This window comes from Panthera uncia, assembly GCF_023721935.1.
Source record: "Panthera uncia isolate 11264 chromosome B3 unlocalized genomic scaffold, Puncia_PCG_1.0 HiC_scaffold_1, whole genome shotgun sequence".
Lineage (NCBI taxonomy): Eukaryota > Metazoa > Chordata > Mammalia > Carnivora > Felidae > Panthera > Panthera uncia.
Genome location: NW_026057582.1, coordinates 86,825,686 through 86,844,180, shown reverse-complemented (window position 1 = coordinate 86,844,180; position 18,495 = coordinate 86,825,686). Strand labels below are relative to the sequence as shown.

General features: G+C 52.5%; 1 protein-coding gene across 1 annotated transcript in view; it reads right to left on the bottom strand.

Annotated features, from left to right (window-relative positions):
* The window catches only part of DUOX1 (dual oxidase 1), a 35,939-nt gene that overhangs the window by 2,316 nt on the left and 15,128 nt on the right, over positions 1–18,495 (bottom strand). The window contains exons 2-18 of the mRNA XM_049614131.1: positions 18,328–18,483; positions 17,570–17,683; positions 16,641–16,840; positions 15,827–16,012; positions 13,520–13,745; positions 13,165–13,258; positions 12,720–12,895; positions 10,440–10,509; positions 9,902–10,027; positions 9,135–9,313; positions 8,759–8,989; positions 8,103–8,202; positions 7,786–7,835; positions 6,257–6,384; positions 1,958–2,111; positions 1,290–1,522; positions 904–1,062 (exon numbers count right to left, since the gene is read on the bottom strand). Of these exons, the coding sequence (XP_049470088.1) occupies positions 904–1,062; positions 1,290–1,522; positions 1,958–2,111; positions 6,257–6,384; positions 7,786–7,835; positions 8,103–8,202; positions 8,759–8,989; positions 9,135–9,313; positions 9,902–10,027; positions 10,440–10,509; positions 12,720–12,895; positions 13,165–13,258; positions 13,520–13,745; positions 15,827–16,012; positions 16,641–16,840; positions 17,570–17,683; positions 18,328–18,483 (2,582 nt within the window). The remainder of the gene's footprint in view (positions 1–903; positions 1,063–1,289; positions 1,523–1,957; positions 2,112–6,256; positions 6,385–7,785; positions 7,836–8,102; positions 8,203–8,758; positions 8,990–9,134; positions 9,314–9,901; positions 10,028–10,439; positions 10,510–12,719; positions 12,896–13,164; positions 13,259–13,519; positions 13,746–15,826; positions 16,013–16,640; positions 16,841–17,569; positions 17,684–18,327; positions 18,484–18,495) is intronic.

The window sequence follows — 18,495 nt, the reverse complement described above, 5'->3', positions numbered from 1 at the left end:
AGAGGGATATGGTCCCACTGAGGGGCATGTCACAGAAGAGCCTTACAGAAGACGCTGCTGCCTGGAGCAGATGGGAGTGGGCTCAAAGAGAGACTAGGGGGATGGAAGCTGTCATGGAGGGACCCATCTCCAACTTCTGGAGAGGATGAAGTGAGACTGCGTTGGGTTAAGAAGCAGAGGCAGAGGGATGCCTGGGTGGCTCAGTCAGTTAAGCGTCTTGACTTCAGCTTGGGTCATGATCTCACGGTTTGTGAGTTCAAGCCCTGCACCGGGCTCTTTGCTGTCTGGATCTCTCTGCCCGCCCCCCACCCCTCTCTCAAAAATGAATAAACATTAAACAAACAAACAAAAAAAGAGCCAGAGCTGGCACAATAGAGGAGCAGAGAAGCTGCGTATCACCCTCTAAATGCTGACAGCATATGGGCTAGGCCCCTGCCCGCTGCGTTCCTGTGCCCCTGACTCACCTGCCAGGCCCAGAGAAACAAGCAGGAGCCTGCTACCAGGTCCAGGCTGGGGTGAAGGGACCCGGTATAGAGGGGGCCTAAGGGCCTGGGCTGTGTTCCTGGAGCCAACCCAGCCCATCAGCCCAGCCTTGCCACCTCCCCTCCTTTTCCTCTTGAAAGCAGAGCCAGTTTCACTTTTGCCCCACCCTAAGTGTGCCCTTCCTTTTCCTCACCCAACAATGCTTCCTTCAAGTGCTGGCTTCCTCTGTAAGAGGGAATGGGTTTCTTTAACCCTCTCCAACTCTGTTCTTTAGGGTCTGGGGATATTCTGATCCCTGTGGAGCGAGTCAACTTGGCCTTGCCCAGATCAGGCCAAAAACAGAGGCATGAGAGACAGGCAGAGATGGATCCAGTGATTGGGATCAGGGGCCATGGGTTGGCAGGAGGAGGGGGCACTCACCTTCTTACAGAACACTTGGCAGCTGACTGATGACTTGAAGACCAGGTCTTTGAGGATGGAGGCAAAGGGGGTGACCCCAATGCCCCCTCCCACCAGCACGGACACCTCAAACTTATGCCACTCCTGGTGGCCCTCTCCAAATGGTCCATCGAGGTACAGCTGCAAGAGGAGGAGTGGGTTTGAGTTAAGCTCCACCACCACCATAGCTCTGAAGCTGGAAATGGGAGGCAGGAGTGAAGGGAAAGCTGCTACTGTGGCATTACCTGGAACAACCAGTCTCTGGATTGGGGGAGGGGAGGAACACAGTGGGGAGCCTGGGGTTGCAGGGCCATGGCCTGCTAAGGGGATGTGGGGGCATGTAGCACATCTGGCCTGGGCCTGGTCACCTTCGGGTATTTGGCACAGCCATCTCCCGTTGGAGGTGAATAGATCTCCCTGAGGCGAGTGGTCCAGGGCCCTGCTGCCCGGATGTGCAGGCTGAGCGTGTCCTCATGGGGTGCAGAAGTCAGTGTGAAGGGGTGGTATTCTGTGGTCCCCAGAGCCAAGCAGGCAATCCGCACCCACTGTCCTGACTTGTATTCAAAGCCTTGGGGCCGCTGGAACTGCAGGTGGGTCACTCCTGAGGAAAAGAAGTGGCTAGGAGGCTGCTGTCCAGGGCCCAGCAACACTGTGGCCTCCAGAGAGTTCCCCACCTGAAGCCTCACCTCTGCTTCTGGAATATGACAAGGAAGGCCTCCCCCACACCGGAAGGCATTACTCCCCTTGAGCCACGTCCACCCTGAGGAGGAGCTATGCAGCACTGGTGCTGGTGGTCAGCAGGGAAAGGAGCCACCTGGCCTGGGCTCCTCTACTCTCTGCTGCGAGAGAGGCTCAGGTCCTCTGGCAAAGAGCTTCTCTTGCCAGCTCCCTCATCACTTCTGGCTCAAGGGCCCTGCCAACTCCACTGGCCAGGTCAGGAGATTGCAAGGTCCAGGCTCTGCCACCCCCACCCCCACCCCCCACTGGCTTCCTCAGTACCACCCAGCTGGCCCCTTGACAGCCTAAAGGCTGGTACCTGAAGGCAGCAGCTCTGCCTTCACCACGCTGATCTCCACCTTCTTCCGGCTCAGGCTCACCAGTTTGTCCCCCATATAGATTAGTGCCGGGACCAGGAAGAAGATGTGGAAACGGGGCAGCTGGATCAGGCCAAAGCTGCCATGGATGATGAGCTGGAGAGAGTGAAGAATACAGCTCAGACCAAGCCATACCCACAACAGTGTCTCTGGCTAGCTTGGCCCTTAGCCCCTTGCATTCTCCACCCACCCCACACTCCCCAGGGCTCATTCCATCCCCACCTCTCCAAGTACTAGGCTCCCTTCAGGTTCCCAAATCTAACCACTCCCAACCCCAGCCCCATCCTGCAGAGCGTCCATGATGAATGAGACTACTTGCACCTTCCTGGAACTTTGTTTTTTTTGTTTTTTTTGTTTAAACATTTATTTATTTTTGAGACAGAGAGACACAGAGCATGAACGGGGGAGGGTCAGAGAGAGAGGGAGACACAGAATCGGAAGCAGGCTCCAGGCTCTGAGCCATCAGCCCAGAGCCCGACGCAGGGCTTGAACTCACGGACCGTGAGATCGTGACCTGAGCCGAAGTCGGCCGCTCAACCGACTGACCCACCCAGGTGCCCCTGGAAATTTGACTCTCACCCGCTCTCCTGCAGTAGCCTCTTAACTGGTCTTCTACTAGGGTGCCCTACCATGACGCAGTCCTTTCAAGGCAGCCAGTGTGACATTTTAAAGTTCATTTTATCATTCCATCCCAGCTTAAAAAGCCTTAGTGGACTTCCCATTACACCACAGAACCTCGAGACGCTCCGGGCCTCTGCCTGCCAACATTTCCTCCTCCCTGTTCTTTAAACATGGCAAATCCTTTTTGCTTCAGGACCTTTGCACCTGCTGTTCCCTCTCCCATGGCTCCTATGATTCTTCTCATGGCTGCCTCCATTTCATTCAGGCCTCAGCAGAAATGCTACCTCCTTGGGCCTTCCCTCAGTCCTCTCTATCTTATCTCCCAGTCAACTCCCTTCAGGGCACTCATCATCATCCACACTAATTTTCTTCCCCCCCCCCCCCCCCCCCCCCCCCCCCCCCCGCCCCACACCTCCTGCCCGTTCACTCCCTGGACTGTAGAGGAAGGAGGTGTCCTTTTTTTTTTTTTTTTTCCCATCATACTCTCAGCTGTTGGCAGTTTCTGGCACAGAGTAGACACTTAATAACTGCTGATTCAGTAAAAGGAGTTCCTCTAAATTATCCTCTCCCTTTAACAATAATTTTTTTTAATGTTTGCTTTTGAGAGAGAGAGAGAAAGCATGACAGGGGAGGGGCAGAAAGAGAGGGAGACACAGAACTCAAAGCGGGCTCCAGGCTCCACACTGTCAACACAGAGCCTGACACAGGGCTCGAACTCACGAACTGTGAGATCATGACCTAAGCTGAAGTCAGACGCTTAACCAACTGAGCCACCCAGGCACCCCTGTCCTCTCCCTTTAGAGACTAAGAACATCTAACCAGTCCTCCCTTTTCCATGAAATAACTGACAGGTATTGTCCAGCTCTGGTCCTTTCCCCAACAAGCTAGTCTGACAAGGTCAGACACTACTTGCCCCCATTCTTCCCATCTGCTTGCTCCTAAGTCTGGTCAGTTTGGCTCCTGCCTCCACCTCTTCTCAGGCCCTGCTCAATGAGGGCTCACCGGCCCCATGAATGGCCAGACCCCAAGGTCTCCTTTCATCCGCTCCCACCACTGGCAGTCTGTGGCACTAGCCACTACCCCTTCCGTTCCACTTCTGCAACAACGCTGTGCTAGCCCTCTCAGGCCACTCACTTTCCATCTCCTCCACCGGCCCTCTGTTCCTTCTCCCACCCCTGATCCTGCATGCTGCCCAAACCTGGCTTTCTCACTCTGCTCTCCTCTGTGCTCTCCCATGAGGTATGGCCAGTCAGCTGAGCCACAGCCCCTCAGCGGTAAGTGCAGCCCGCAAAGGTCCACCATGTCCTGCTACTGCCTAATTCCCTGGGGCCATCCACAGCCAGCGCTGTCCTCTCTATGCCCTGAATATTCCATCATCATTTCCACCTCTGCACCAGCGCTTGTGCCCTTTCTTCTACTTGGAATGCTTTTCAGATTCCACTCTGCCCTGTCAAATCTCAGCTTACCTCTCCTCAAGGCTTGGCCCAAGACCCATCTTCTCCCCAAAGTCTTCACTAACCAATTTGGTCCAAATGAAACTCCCTTCAGTGAGCTACTGTAACTCACTGAAACACTCAGCTCAGCAATCAATCCTATATTGTCTGCTCATTTTGATCATTTCAAGCGCATGGCACTTATCTCTGCAGCAAATCCTAAGTTCCCAAGGGGTCCACTGGGCCTAGCACCAAACTAGCGCATACTAGACCTCCGACAGACAGATAACTGTTAAACTGAACTCTGGTTCCTCATCCAGCTCTCTCTCTTTCCCCAGCTCAGCATTCCTGAATTCCTGGGCCTTCTCCCACAGGACTAACTTAAACCTCTGTGGGCTCTTCTCTGAACTGGCTCTGGTTTCCCCAAGTTCTTCTTTCATTATGGAGACCATGCCCACCCTCAAGGCTTTCTAAGCATCCAGCCAGGCTGAGAACAATGTGAGGGTGACCTCATACTCCTCTGTTTATACACCCCATTTGGTGTTGGCTCTACTTTTAAACCACAAAGCTGCTGCAGACTCATGGTTGGCTGATGAACCAGGAGAGCTGCCGCCAGCTCAGCTTCTGCTGTGCTAGCCGTGCCCTCTTTAGCCTGGAGCATGAGCCTGGGCATCCTTCTGCAGGGTCTACTCCACACTGGGGCCCTTTACTTGTGACTTCTCTTTCTGCCTGAAGTCAAAATGGTAACATAAGGGATAAATGGGAAGGAAGAAGTTTTGGCCCAGATATCCCCCCAGGTGAGATTCTCCTTAGAGGCCAGGGCTAGGACTGCCCAGCAGAGGGTCCTGCACGTTTCTGAGCTGCTGACTTCCCTGCTGGCAGGAAGGGTGGCTCTAAACCCCAGTGAGCCCCCAAACCCAGGAGTAAGTCAGAAAGGGGTCTTAGTCTCAGGGAGCCCCGTCTGGCCTGGCCACTCCTCTGGGTCTCCCATCTAGTTCAAAGAAGCTCCTGCTTCACCAGAAACAAGAACGTCATCTCCATCCCTCATAGAAACAATAACCCCAGATGCTAGGGCTCCACCCTAGCAAAGGTGGGGAAGAAGGGATAAATTAGCCTCAGCTTCCAAAGAGGGCAGAGATTTCTTTGGAAATAAACATCATCAGTTCTAGGAAACAACCTAAGCCAAGACTGGGTAGTCATCTTCACAACCATGAAGTGTTGAGCCTCAGGCAACATGGAAACAGACCTTCTAATCAGTGAGGACAGGAGGAGGGAGGGCAGCCCACAGACGCCAGCCTGACCCAGGCAATAATGGACTCTCCCTGTGTCTCAGGACAAGGGAGACCCCTGTGTGAAGTTCTGCCTTGAGCCAGGTGACAGATGGCAGCCAGGTGGGCTCTGTGCTTCTTGAATGCTGGCAGCCAAGCTATCATTAGTGGGGACACTGGGGCCTTGGACCTTAGTTTAGCTTCTCAGAGAGACCCTCAGGGTGCCCTTTAGGGAACTGCCCGTGTCCATGAGAAAGGCAGACCAAGCAGAGCTATGACACAGTCACAGATCACAGTCAGCTCTGGAACTAACCAGCTGACGCAATTGATGACAAACCCAGGGAAGGTAAAGAGAACAGGACAAGAGAAGAGAGGGAATGTGGAGGAAGGGAGGCAAGAGCCCATGTTAAGGAGAAGGAAAGGGAACAGACAGACTCTTTAAAACCCATTGTATCAACAGCCCAAGTGAAGACATTTGGAGCAAGCTCATTAACTTTACAGGTGGCACTTAGCTGGGTGGGGTGCTAATACTCTGGAAAACAAGATCAGAACAAAAGTGGCAAAACTAAATTCAGATACGTTTCTCTTAAAAAGGGTGATGCTCCCTCGAGAGTAGGAAGTCCTCCCAGGAGCCCAAACCAGCCACTGGAACTGGGGAATGAGTGGCTGGGCAGAAATGACGTCTGCAAGAAATGTCGACCAGCCTAGTAGGGCTGCTACTGCAAAACCCATGTCAGGGCACCCATCTTCCAAGTGCTGTATATTGGGGTCAGTCTGCTTGACAGCCCCATACTATAACCTCCAGCTTTGAAGTGAGAAGCCAAGAGGAGTCTTGAAATAACTAAGGGGATAGAAAACTGATGTCTCGGTCCTCACTGCCTCCCTGGGATCCTCCTGTCAAAACCCTGCTAGCCCTCACCAGCACATAGAGCAGGATGTAGAGGTGGTGGGTCAGCCAGAAGCCCCGGAAGCTGTGGCGGCGGAAGTGGTGGGAGGCAAAGACGTACATGATGGCCAGGACCAGGAGCAGCACGACCCCCGTGAAGCCTGCAAAATGAACATGGGGTGAAGGGCAGAGGAGCAGGGCCATTCTGAGGCTGCCATGGATCAGGGTCCCCTTTCCACTCCACTGCTCTGGGTAAGGGCACAGAAGCCCAGGCTTCTCTGTTCTTCTCTCCCCACACTGCTGATCACAGGTGCCTTCTACTTCAACAGACTCTACCCTTCCCTCATAGACCTTGTCACGACTGTTATTTTTCAAGTAACTGTGCCATTTATGTCTGTCACCTCCCTGACTTTCAGGCCTACAAGAACAGGGACCAGACTGCTAGTTCACCACTGAATCCTAGTGCCTACTGTAGGGCTTGGCACCCTGTGGGGCTTTTATAAATGTGTGCTGAATGAATGAATGAATCCATGGGGCATCTACTTTGGCCTCTAGGTCAGACTTTGGACATTGCAGGCCCTGCCCCCATGGAGTCAAGGCTTGGCCTACGTCCCTGTAGCATCACACTTGGCTGACACAGCATAAGCAATGGCACCATTAGTGAGTAAGTGTGACCACCAGAGTCCCCTGGGTTCATCCCAGAGTTGGTGGGAGGCACCCCCTTTACAGGGGATCCCTTTACAGGGATCCCCTTTACACGAGAGGGCAATACAAGATTCAGGATGAAGTGTGGGGCCAGAGAATGGCCCCTCAAGTGATTAAGGAGGAGAGAGGCAGAAATTAGGAAGATTAGAGCCCTGCAGTATGGAAAAGCAGAGGTTAAGAAGAGATCTAACCAAAGCCTGTAAAGACCTGAACGGAGAGAAGAGCATAAACACAGCCTTATCCACTAAATCCCACTGTGCAGGAATTAGCAAGCACTCTGAAGTTCAAAGCAGATCGTTTTAGGATTAAAAAAAAAAAATGCTGTGTTTCACAGAGGGGAGTGAATATAGAAAATGTGTTACCCCAAAGAGGAAATAGACTGAAAATATAAACAGGTTCAAGAAGCTTTTGAATAGATTCACAGATAATAGTTCTAAAATGGGTGATTATGAAGAGTTAGGAATATTCCCCTAAACAGCCCTTGTCAAGAAGACTACAAGGGATGGGGGGTTCTGCCTAGTTTGACAATGAGCCCGGTCTCTCTGCCATACAGCTGGGCACAGCACTCGAAGTTACTGTCATGGTAGGTTGTGTATGCTGGGGTGGGAGGTGAGGGAGTCCACTCCCATTCTACAGAGGGAGGAACTGCAGAGTGGGGCAGTAGCCCAGCCAAGCTCCCAAGAGAAGGACTGGATAGCAGAGGCTCCTACTGCCCAGGAGAGTCCTTAGGACCAGAGGGCAGAGCCTGGCTCACCGTGACAGCCAAGTGAGTGCTACTAGGCTGCCTCATGGCAGACAGAACCCAGAGCCCGCACCTCAGAGCCAGACCAGAAATTCAGAACAGGAAGGGCTCTCACCTGGCACAGTCTGGAAGAACCACCAGTAATACTTCTGGGGAAACTCAGACCTGTCAAGAACGGAAAGCAAGGAAGGATGCTGAGAGGAGATGTCTGGGACTTCCAGAAAGAATCCTCCAGAGGAAACACCCCAACCCAGCCACTAGTGTCCCTTTCTGCCCATTTGGGACCAAGGCTCAGGTTGGTCATTGTCTGTCTCTATAATCTGGAAGGTGACACTCTGCTCTCAGCCAAGAGAATTTGCTTCTTTCCATCCATAAAGAATACCCCTACCTTGAGACACACACACACGCACACACACGCACATACTCACTCACCTGTCATCATGGAAGAGGCCAGGGAAGAGGCAGGAGAGGACACTGAGTGGGCTGATGGAGAACAGGTACACATTCACCACATGGCCCGCACTGTGTAAGACTAAGGAAGACCAGGAAGGGGGGGAGTGAGCCTGGGGGCAGCCCGGTGGGGGTGTTCAACCCATTCAGCCCAAGATGAAGGACTCCAGCCACCCAGAATTGGGAGCCTGAAGAAGGACCCTAGGGATCTGTACCTCTGATCTCTAATAAACCTCCTGTTCCTCCCCCCAACCCCTGCTCCATATATACCATCCATGAACACAGCCACAAGAGTCTGAAATGATACCATTAGAAATTCTATCTTTTGGTTTCTCTCATAGTGTGTTTTACAACATAAAAACTGGAAGAGATCACACACATGTGCACTTGTTCTGGGGTGTTGGTAACTTGTCAGCTGGAGGCTGATGAGGTGGCTCTGGAAGCATGGGAAGGGGCAGTGAGTGGCCCCTGGGCTTATTTCACACCACTGTGGGGCCAGCTCCACCCTCCTGAGGACTTCCAAGATTTATACTCAAGTCAAGCCCAGAGAGAGAGGAGGTGCTCTCAGAGGAGGGGAAGCCAGCAGGGGGGGGGGGGGGGGGGCAGAGACAAGAATCCCTGGGACCCCCAGGTCCTGCCTGTGAGGATGATGGCAGTGGAGGCAATGAGACGATGGAAGTCCACGGCGGCGTCGAAGGGTATGTAGCGGTTGAGGAAGGTCTCGCGCAGGAAGGTGATGAGGTTGCGGCACATGGTCAGCAGGATGTAGGAGAACATGAAGGAGATGCTGGCGGCGGTGCCCCGGGACAGGATGATGCCCACGCGGGTGGTGTCTGTGATGCCCATGTGGTGAGCCCCGAAGGCGTAGTCTGTGGAGGGGCCCGGGTGAATAAGGGGGTTGCAGTGCAGAGGAAAGAGTGCCGCCTGCAGGTGGAGCCTCCCCCACAGCAGCCTTCCTTCAAGCAGGCCGGGCACACTGGCAGGAGCCACACCCCTGGGGCTGCCCGCACTCACAGTAGGCCCGCTCCAGGAAAAGGCCCCCGGTGATGGCATAGAACACGGCCACACAGCCGATGTGGCGCCGATAGTTCTCCACAAAACGCTTGAACTGCTGCAAGGTCTGGTGGCGACGGCTGCGCTGAAACTTCTCCCGGTGAGCCTCCGTGAACAGCAGGGGCTGGAAAGACGTTACCCTGGGAGACACGAAGACTTGGCTCTGGCTGTGGACCTGCCATTAGTGCAGCCTGCCTCCCCAGCAGAGAAAGGGCATCGAGTTGCTCAAACCAAGCAGGGTTCAGACCCCACAGGCTATATACCACACTCTTCAAGCCAACTGTCAGAGTAGGGGCAGCCTTGCAAGAGGTCACTTGGTCAGTTCACCCCAGGAGATACACTCCCTCTACCCCAGTTCCCACTCACTCAGTCCTCTCCCCTCCCAGTCTGTAGCTCCTCACTCTTACCTGCTCTGTTCTCATTTTTTACTGGAAGCTTAGAAGATACACCCTCCAGGAAGCCTTCCTTGACTTCCCAGGTAGAGGTGAGCACTTCCTTGAGCTCTGAAGCCCCTTGCTCTTACCACTCTTACAACATTCTTCAGTGGGACCTTGTAACTGTCAGTGTACCAGACCATCTTGTCAGACTGGGATCTTCTTGGGCATGGACTGTTCATCCTGCCAGCACCCCTGGGCTCAGGACCATGCCTGGCACCCAGTAATCACTGTATCCATGCTGAAGGGATGGATGAACTGCCTGGGCTTAATTAACAGGAGGAGCAGGCGTACTTCTTGCCAAACCTCCGTCGAATCTCCTGGGGAGGGTCTGTGTCCATGGGGCACTGCAGTCTCTGTGGTGTCCACTCCACCTCAGCGTTGCTGCGGGGACAGCGAGCATTCACTCTGGGGGAGGGACTAGGACAGAAATGAGAGAGATAGGACCTTGGCCGCCTGAGCCACTTGGTCCTCTGCTGCCCCTGTCTGCCTTCAGACCAACTCTGTTGGGGAAGGGTCAGAACTGTCAGACAGGGGACAGCAAGATTCCCACAGAGACCTAGAGAGAGAATGAGTCAGATCCTGGGGGTCCCAGCCAAGGGTACACATACAAGGGCATCTGACCCTGGCAGCAGGTGAGTGCTGAAATCCACCAGGCTCCCTGCTCTTCCTGGTGCAGGGCTGCGTCCGCCTAGAGTAAGGAGTGTTTTTTTCTAATATGCATGAATACACTACATAGGCTAGTGGGGCCCCTGATACCAGGCATTCTGGGGAGAGAAAAGGCAACTCCCCAACCCCAGCCTCCCTCCAACATTCCCAGATGAGGGCTCACCAGATCTTTTCCTGGCTGACGTAGGAGGCTCGCCGGCACAGGTCCTTGATGACCTCAGGCACCTCTACCCCTGCAACACAAAGATGGACTAGGCGACGGCTCAGGGCCCAGAGCCCAGGAAGACCTGGTAGCTACCCCACATCCATACTGTAGAGGGCCTCTGGCCAGTACCCTTGCCTTTGGGTGCCGTAGTCTCAGCCTGTGTTCTCTGTGGAAACTAGACCCAGCCATGAGTGGGCAGACAGAAGGCCTGAAACAAAGTTGGCCAGGCATTGTCCCCTGGACATGTGTCCACCTTTGGCCCCACTCCTAGGACCGTTATCAGGCTGATGGGGTAGAGTTCAGGAACTGTAGGCAACTTGCCTGCTAGACCATTCTGCCACTAAAACCCTGCTCAACCCTCCAGCCTAAAATCTCCTGAGAGTTAAGTGTAGATCTAGGTGGTGCACATATGGAGATCACCATAAAATTCTTTCCACTTTTCTGTGTTTAAAAATGCTCATAGGGGCACCTGGGTGGCTCAGTCAGTTAAGCATCCAACTCTTGATTTTGACTCAGGTCATGGTCTCACAGGTGATGAGTTTGAGCCCCATGTCGGACTCTGCACTGACAGCACAGAGCCTGCTTGGGATTCTCTCTCTCCCTCTCTCTGTGCGTCCCCTCCTCAAATTCTCTCTCTCTCTCAAAATAAATAAATAAATTTTAAAAATCTTCATAATAAAATGTTGGGAGAAAAACACTCTCCCACGAGCCACGCATTCCTCTCTGTCTGAGCTGCACAGGAGGGGCAGTGCAGGAGTGAGCTGCAAATCCAAATCCTGGGAATATCCAAGTCACTTCTAAATGCTAAACCAATCTTGAAGATTACCCTGGTCCTACAGCCCAGAGGGCAAACGTGATTAATCTGAATTTAATGAAATCAGAGTGTTTAAAACAAAGTATAGATGTTTATCCCTCAAATTTCAGCAAATGGCAAATATGGCAAAGTGATAACTAAAGGCAAATCTAGGTGAATGGTAAAGGGATGCTCCTTGTGCTATTCTTGTACCTTTTCTGTAGGTACATTTAAAATGTTTCAAAGTAAAATTTGAAGGAAACAGCAAGGCACAACAACAATTAAAAGCAAAACAAAACAGTACTCAGCATTACTCTTCTACATAACCCTCACTCTCCCAGCCAGGTTGTCTCCTCCACCCCAGGGGCTGGATGTTCCTGGGACTCTGGCCTGGGCTCACTTCCAGGCACCTGCCCCTGCTCTGCCCTCAGGCCTACATGCCTACTTCCCTGGCTGCCTGGGAAAGGTGAAAAGATGATGAATCAGGGGAGCTGGGTGTGCACTCCACCAACTCTCCTCCCACCTCAGGCAGGTGAAGCCTTGACCAGAGTCCCAGCTGTGCCCTGCCTAATTTGCCCCCCTCCCACATGGATCTAGAATTGGGCTGCTCAGCTCCCCCAAGTTCTCATAATCCTGGGAGGGACTGGGTTTGGTCTCAATATGACCCAGTGAGAAACTGTGAAGGTACCATAAGGTCAGAGTAGACCAGAGAGTCCTGCTACCTGCCCCCTGCTCTCTCTGGCTGTAGCCCCCACCCACCTGAGTCAGACACAGGTGGGACAGGAAGTAGGGGAAGGACAACAGAGGTGGGTCTCCATGCACTCAAGCAAACATTTCCTGAGCACGCAGACAAGGCATATAAAGGCAAACAAAACCAGAGCACCCCCCTGCCACCAGATACCCCAGCTCAGATGAATATGGCCTGGGTAGGGCTTTTACAAGGAGATTCTACAGTTCCCTGTCCTGGCCATCAAGAACAGGGGCCTTTGACAGACAGCTGGGAGAATCAGAATTCTATCTGCTGTCCCTCGCCCCATCCTGACCCTGCCCACCCCAGAAGCAAAGCTGCATTATGACTCTTGTGGGCTGTAGGCACTATTGCGTTCCTAGGCCCCTTCCTCCATTAAACAAAGAAAAAATATATATATATATATGTATATGTACATATGTGTATATATGTATATATATATGTATATATGTGTGTATATATATGTATATACACATATACTTATAAAATATAAATATTTTTTACATTCATGTTGATACAAAGAAGAATATAATCCAGGCTGGATGTATTATCACATACTTATTATTATTATTATATTCATTCTTCTGATTTTAAAAGAAATTAAAACATTTCTGTGGGCTCCTAAAAGTATGTGGGCCCTGGGCACTGTGCCTGCTGTGTCTAATGGACAGGTCAGCCCTAAGGCAGGCCGCCCCACCTTTGACGCAGAGCTGCGTGAAACGGAGCTCGCTATCATGGTCCCGCAGCATGAAGTGGAAATCCTCCCACGTCAGCTCCTCCTTATCCTGGAAGCCCGACTCCCGGAACATGGACTCCACCACCTCAGTCAGCTGGGCCTTGGACAGGCAGTTGTTGGAGATCTCGATGAAGGACCTGGGGTTGGGGGAGGGAAGCCATCAGGGCCTGAAAAGAGGCCTAAGGCCTAGACATGAGGGCCCAATGGTCAACCCACCAGGCCTTCAGAGCCCACATGGAAGGGCCCCAACTGACCACATTCCAAGACCCTTCCTAGTTATAACAGTCTTTGGCTCTACGGAGGAGGAGGAAGAGGGGGAGGAAGCCCCTGTTCTTGACCCTTTGGCTCCCACCTTTATATCCCACTTTTTCCCCCAGCAGTCTTCTGGCTATCCCAAATGACCAACCTCAGCATCCTGATGAACTCGTCCTTGGAAATGAGACCATTCCCATCAAAGTCATACATGCGGAACATAAGACGAGACTTCTCCTCAGGAGAGCCTGGGAGAAGGAGGACCCTGTGAGAGCACCAACCTACCTGCCTAAGCCCCAGGCATCCCAGAAGGGGACTCACATGAGTGTGACCCACTGCTAGGCACAACAAGGTGTTATTCTGCTTCCTGACATCTACCCAGATGTCTGCCATGGCTGGAGACCTGGTCCCAGCACTTCCCCATCTCTAACAGGTAAGCTACCTTCCAGCCTCAGTTTCCAGCCCCTTCCATCTTCTCCTACCTGGACAATCACTCCCTTTTTCTTTACCTTTCATGAAGACCACCAGGATGTCCAGAAACTCCCGGAAGGACAGGTAGCCATTGCCATCTTTATCAGCAAGAGAGAACATGGACTCTACAAACATGTCCTGGGGCTTGAGGCCCAGGGACTCGGCAAATTCAGCTCTGCTCAGCTCACAAGTCAGGGCCTCCTGTACCTTCTGTGAGGAATCCAGGGGCAGGGTCCCTGCATCTGCCTGGTCGATGTCCAGCACCTGCACTCAGGCAGTAGCAGAGGGAGAGAGAAGGAGACAAGACTTCCTTGATTTGTAGTTGAGGCTTATAGGAGCCACCTTTTCCAGGCATCTGCCCAGCACCCTGTCCCCTCAGCACTACCCCATGCCCTGCAGGTGGTTCCTGGGGCCATTTGTCCTATGGAACCCTGACTCTCTATGTTAGCTGACTAGACCAGGGATGCAACTTGATCCAAGCAGACAATCTAGGATTGGGACTGAGATGTCTCAGGTCTGTCTTGACCTGAGCACAGGAAAACTTGGAAGTTGTAGACCACCCTGTTCTTCCAAGTGCTCAGAGACACAGACAGAGGGAAGTAAACACACAGAGAAAATGGAGCAGCCTAAGAGAGAGGAGTGACCTTGTTTGCTGGCAGCTTTCCCTTTCCTAGCCCCTTCCAGGCCAGGTCATAGTCCTCCCTTTAGAATTCCTGAGACATCATCATATCCTCAGAGTCAACTGACCCATTGTCAGTCCTAGCTTACACTGAGTTTTCACTGAGAAAAAGCCTCAGCTAAGTTGAGAAAAAGCTGGGCTTGGGAAAGAATTCCCACCACGGGCTACCTGCAGCCCACCCAGGGGCTGCCCCAGCATCAGAAGAGACGGTGAGGGTAGTAAGCAGGCCACGGGCCACAGCACTTATTTTTCCTGACATCAACTGGGGTCCCCTGGCCCAAGCCTGGCTATGGTTTCATGAGGCAAACCTTGTTGCTTCAAACAACGAGCTTTAGTGAAAAGAGCCTGGGGCTGGTGACAAAAGACCTGGGTTCCTGTCCCAGCTCTACCACCCACTTACTGTGTGACCTCAGGCAAGTCTCTTCACTTGTCTGGCATTCATTTTCCTACTTATCTCACAGGGCTATTGTGAGAATCAACACCAGCCATTGTATGGAAAGTGTTTTGAAACCTGAGAACACTGTGCAGGTAGAAAGGGGTGGCAGCTGCCCCCAGGACACAGTAGCACTCTCTGTCACCCCCCACATAGGAGGTCCTGTGGCCCTGATGGGTCCTGACCTGAGTGGAGGTGCCCAGGTCCTGCCTGGGCCCTGGCAATGTATCACTCCACCTGGAGGTTCTTCCATTCTAGTGCATACTCAAGTTCAACTAGTTTGAGGGGTAAATGACAAATGTCATGTGCCTGGCACATAGTAAACGACCATTAAATGCTCATTTCCCTCATGAATCCTCTCCCCAGCCAGCCAACCCTGCTCCTTCTCCTCAAATATTAATTTTTTTGCCATTTTTCTGGGCACCTCTGCACAGCCCTTCTTGCTCCTTTCCTCTGAGCCCAAAATTTTCCGCCTCTTTTTAAGTCCTCACCAAATTTGAACTGAACCATGACCCTCCACTGGCCTGAAGACTTTATACCTTTTCTGACCTCCTAGACTGCTTATCTCCTGGATCAGTTTTGTATCCAGGATTCTTTACCACTTAACCTTCCTTTCTGGGCATGTCCCATCTTCCCAGAGGGATGACAAACTCCTTTAGTGGGAGGGGGATGGGCATGCTCTATAAGCTCTATTTATCTTATCTCTACCAAGCTTCTCTCTCCACCATTCTCCACCCAGGCTGCTTTATTTCTGTGCCCGATACGGATGCCAAGTCTTTGCATTTCTCTTCCTGACTTGTTTCCCCACAGCCTCTCAGTAGTTCTTGGAAATCTGCAAGGGAAGCACTCGCGCCCTATGGTGGCCTCTGGCAGCTGCACTCTTCCAAAGAGGGGGGACCAAGGGCTTTCAGTGTCCCCACACTGCCTGTCTAGCCCTAGATTTCTGCAGCCTTTTGGTCAGGATGAGTCAAGTAAGGGCAGAAAGTTTGGATAGCCCTGAGGAGAGAGCTGAGTGACACATGCAGAAAAGCTCCTGACATGGCCTCCCTAGAATGGCACGGGTGGACACGGGAGCCTCTCCTTACAGAAAGGCTAGGTGATTGGGCCAAAAACGCAGTAGAACTGATTGTTAGTGTCAGGGCTCCTGACTTTCCCTGGAATCACCCCATAGCCTGGGCAGGTAAGGGAACTACAGGCAGACATGCAAGGAGAGATCTGACCCTATATACACACCTGGGAGAAAAGGTGCCTGAAAAAGGTCTCCAGGAGGTGGCTCCTTTGTTCTCGTGTCACAGCTGCCCTCATGAGCTCCTGCTCCCGCAGTTCCCACTCCTGGAACCTCAGCCCGCTCTCCTTCAGGGCCCCCCGAAGGTTTTCCACCAGCACCTGCCGCTCTTCCTCCACATTAAACAGCAGCACCTACGGAAGCAGCAACAGGCGGAGCAAGCATTTGTCAGGGCCTTTTGAGGCCAGGACCTGTACATAAGCTCTGTCAGGGGCCACTGGAAAGAGTGGCCTCAGAAAAGAGATATACTGTTATCTCCTAGACTCCATATGCTCCGTGGGCTCCATGGCTTGCTTATAGGCACAAAGCTAGCATTCAAAGATGCATGTCTGAAGCCACTCTTCCTTCTCTATTCAGCCCTGAAGAGAGGGGAAGGCAGGGGGACAGATGATGGAGGGGACAGAGGACAGACAGTCAGAGCTGAAAATCAGCCTGTGACTGAGTTCCCCTCCAAAATTTCTAACAAGTCACTAGATCCTAAAAACCAGGCAACAGGGAAGAGGGCCTGGATTCTTCTAAGGACTCCCAGCTAAGACCTATTGGGGTACCCTTAGAAAGGGAGGGGGAAGACTGTGCAAGAAGAAGGGACTGTGGAGATCATGTCATCCAGCAGGCCCAGAGCAGGATGAATGTGTTCAAGTTTATCTCTCTATCAGGTACTACAGCCAGGGACTAGAAACCCAGCCTGATTCTGTGCTCCTTCCCTTCCCCTGGCTGCCTCCCTGGATGTGGACAAGGAACCAGGGACCAGCTGGGCCATACCAGGTCATATTCCTTGGGGATCTTAAGCAGCAGGGTGCGGCGTCCTCGGTTGTTGGACACGATGAGGTTGACTTGCTGGGAAGGGCGCAGCTGGATGGTGCGGAGCACAGAGAGCCTGCCATCCACCACACAGATCTGCCCAGGCTGCAGGTGCACCAGCACAGGCCGGCAGGGCTCCTTGTGGCCCTGCCATTCCAAAGCTGGGGAGAGACAGGGCTGGGTCAGCTGGGGCCAGGAGGAAGGAGGCCAGCTTAGGGCTGGAGTTAGGTCCAGGCCTCCACAGCTCCTTGCTCCTTCTTAGGTACTGAGAGTCAGCCCCTCCCAACAACCCCTTGTACCTCTAGCATATGTAAAGAATAATAAGTACCATTTCCTATGTGTTTACTATGTGTGCAATGCTGTACCAAGTGCTTTGCGTGAACTAGTTAATTTAATCTTCATATATCTGTGAGGTAAGTGCTATTATTGGTTCTGTTTTACACATAACAAAAAATAAGTTTAGAGAGATTAAAAAATCTGCCTAAGACCCAAAAGCTCAAAGTTGTGGACCAAGATTCCAATCCTCAACGTGATTCTAGATCTTCATTAATTACTTCTCTATTGCCTGAAATTCCAGTGTAAGATGCCACAAAGCATCACTTCCCCAGGACTCTAGAGAATCATAGTATGCCTATGAAATGTATGAATGTGACTTCTTCCCATGAGTCTATTACATCTCCTTTATTTGGGACCATTAGGAGAATCTATGGAGGGTGGAGGACTCCAGGTCCAATGTCCACCTAATGCCTCCATGGCTCTTCCCACCTGGCCTGGCTTGCTTAGAGGCCTAGAAAAGGGAGGCCTTTTCCTTAGGCTGCTGAGGTGGGGGAGGGGACTGCAGCCCTGAATCATATCTTCTCTACCACCACCCTGGCCAGCTCCAGGCCTACCTTCCATGCCCCCCACGAGCTTCTCAGACATGACGCTCTGGCGGTCCTGGCCCTGGAGCCTCTTGAAATTTCTCCTCCGGAGCCGGGCAACAATCCAGGCACTGAGCAGGCTCACTGAGAGGGCAGAAGCAGTAGGATGCTCAAAGGAAGGTGGGGGTCTGGGAGAACAACTGCCCTTTCCTTGGCAAGACCCCCTGCTTTCCCCACCTCCTAGGTCAGCCCATTCAATTGTCTCAAATTGAATTGATGAGGGGTGGGTGGGGAGGGAGCTTTGGGTATCACTTAAGATGCCTGCACAGCTTCCCCTGCTTCCACTGCGCAGGTCCCTTCCCAGGCAGAGACTAGGTCCAGAGTCCTTGTGCCAAAACCTGGACCCACTCTGCCACTCTGCCAGTGGACCCACACACAGCCATGCCAAAGACTACCTGTCAAGCCTTTGCCCCAGCTAGTTCTCAACTGGTTCTCATGCAGGGGTTGCCTCTGACAATTTCCCAGGCCCAAGCTCCTAGAAATAACTGTAAATTGTGGCTCCTAACCAATCTGGGCCCTGAAGGGACCCCAGGAGAACAGGAAGGCAATTTTTCCTGGAGCTGACTTATCTGTGGGTCAGATACTTCTCATGTTCCTTCCTGTTGTGATGTTGTCCTCATGTGCCCAGAGGAATAGTACTCTGCATGATCTGTTGTAGATGAAACCACCCCACTCCCACCTCTCAACTTACAAATTTCCCCCAACCCCACCCTTCCCATCACTTTTACCCATAGGGAAGCAGCAGAGAGCTCCAATGGTGACCCCAAAGCCAAATCCACTGCCTTCAAAATAGTCCCGCATGATGGAGGGAACACAGGCTGGCAGGCCCTCAGTGCTGAGCTGTCTTGGCTGTGGGCAGGGGTCTCCTGGGGAGACAGAGGAAGCTAGAGTATTGG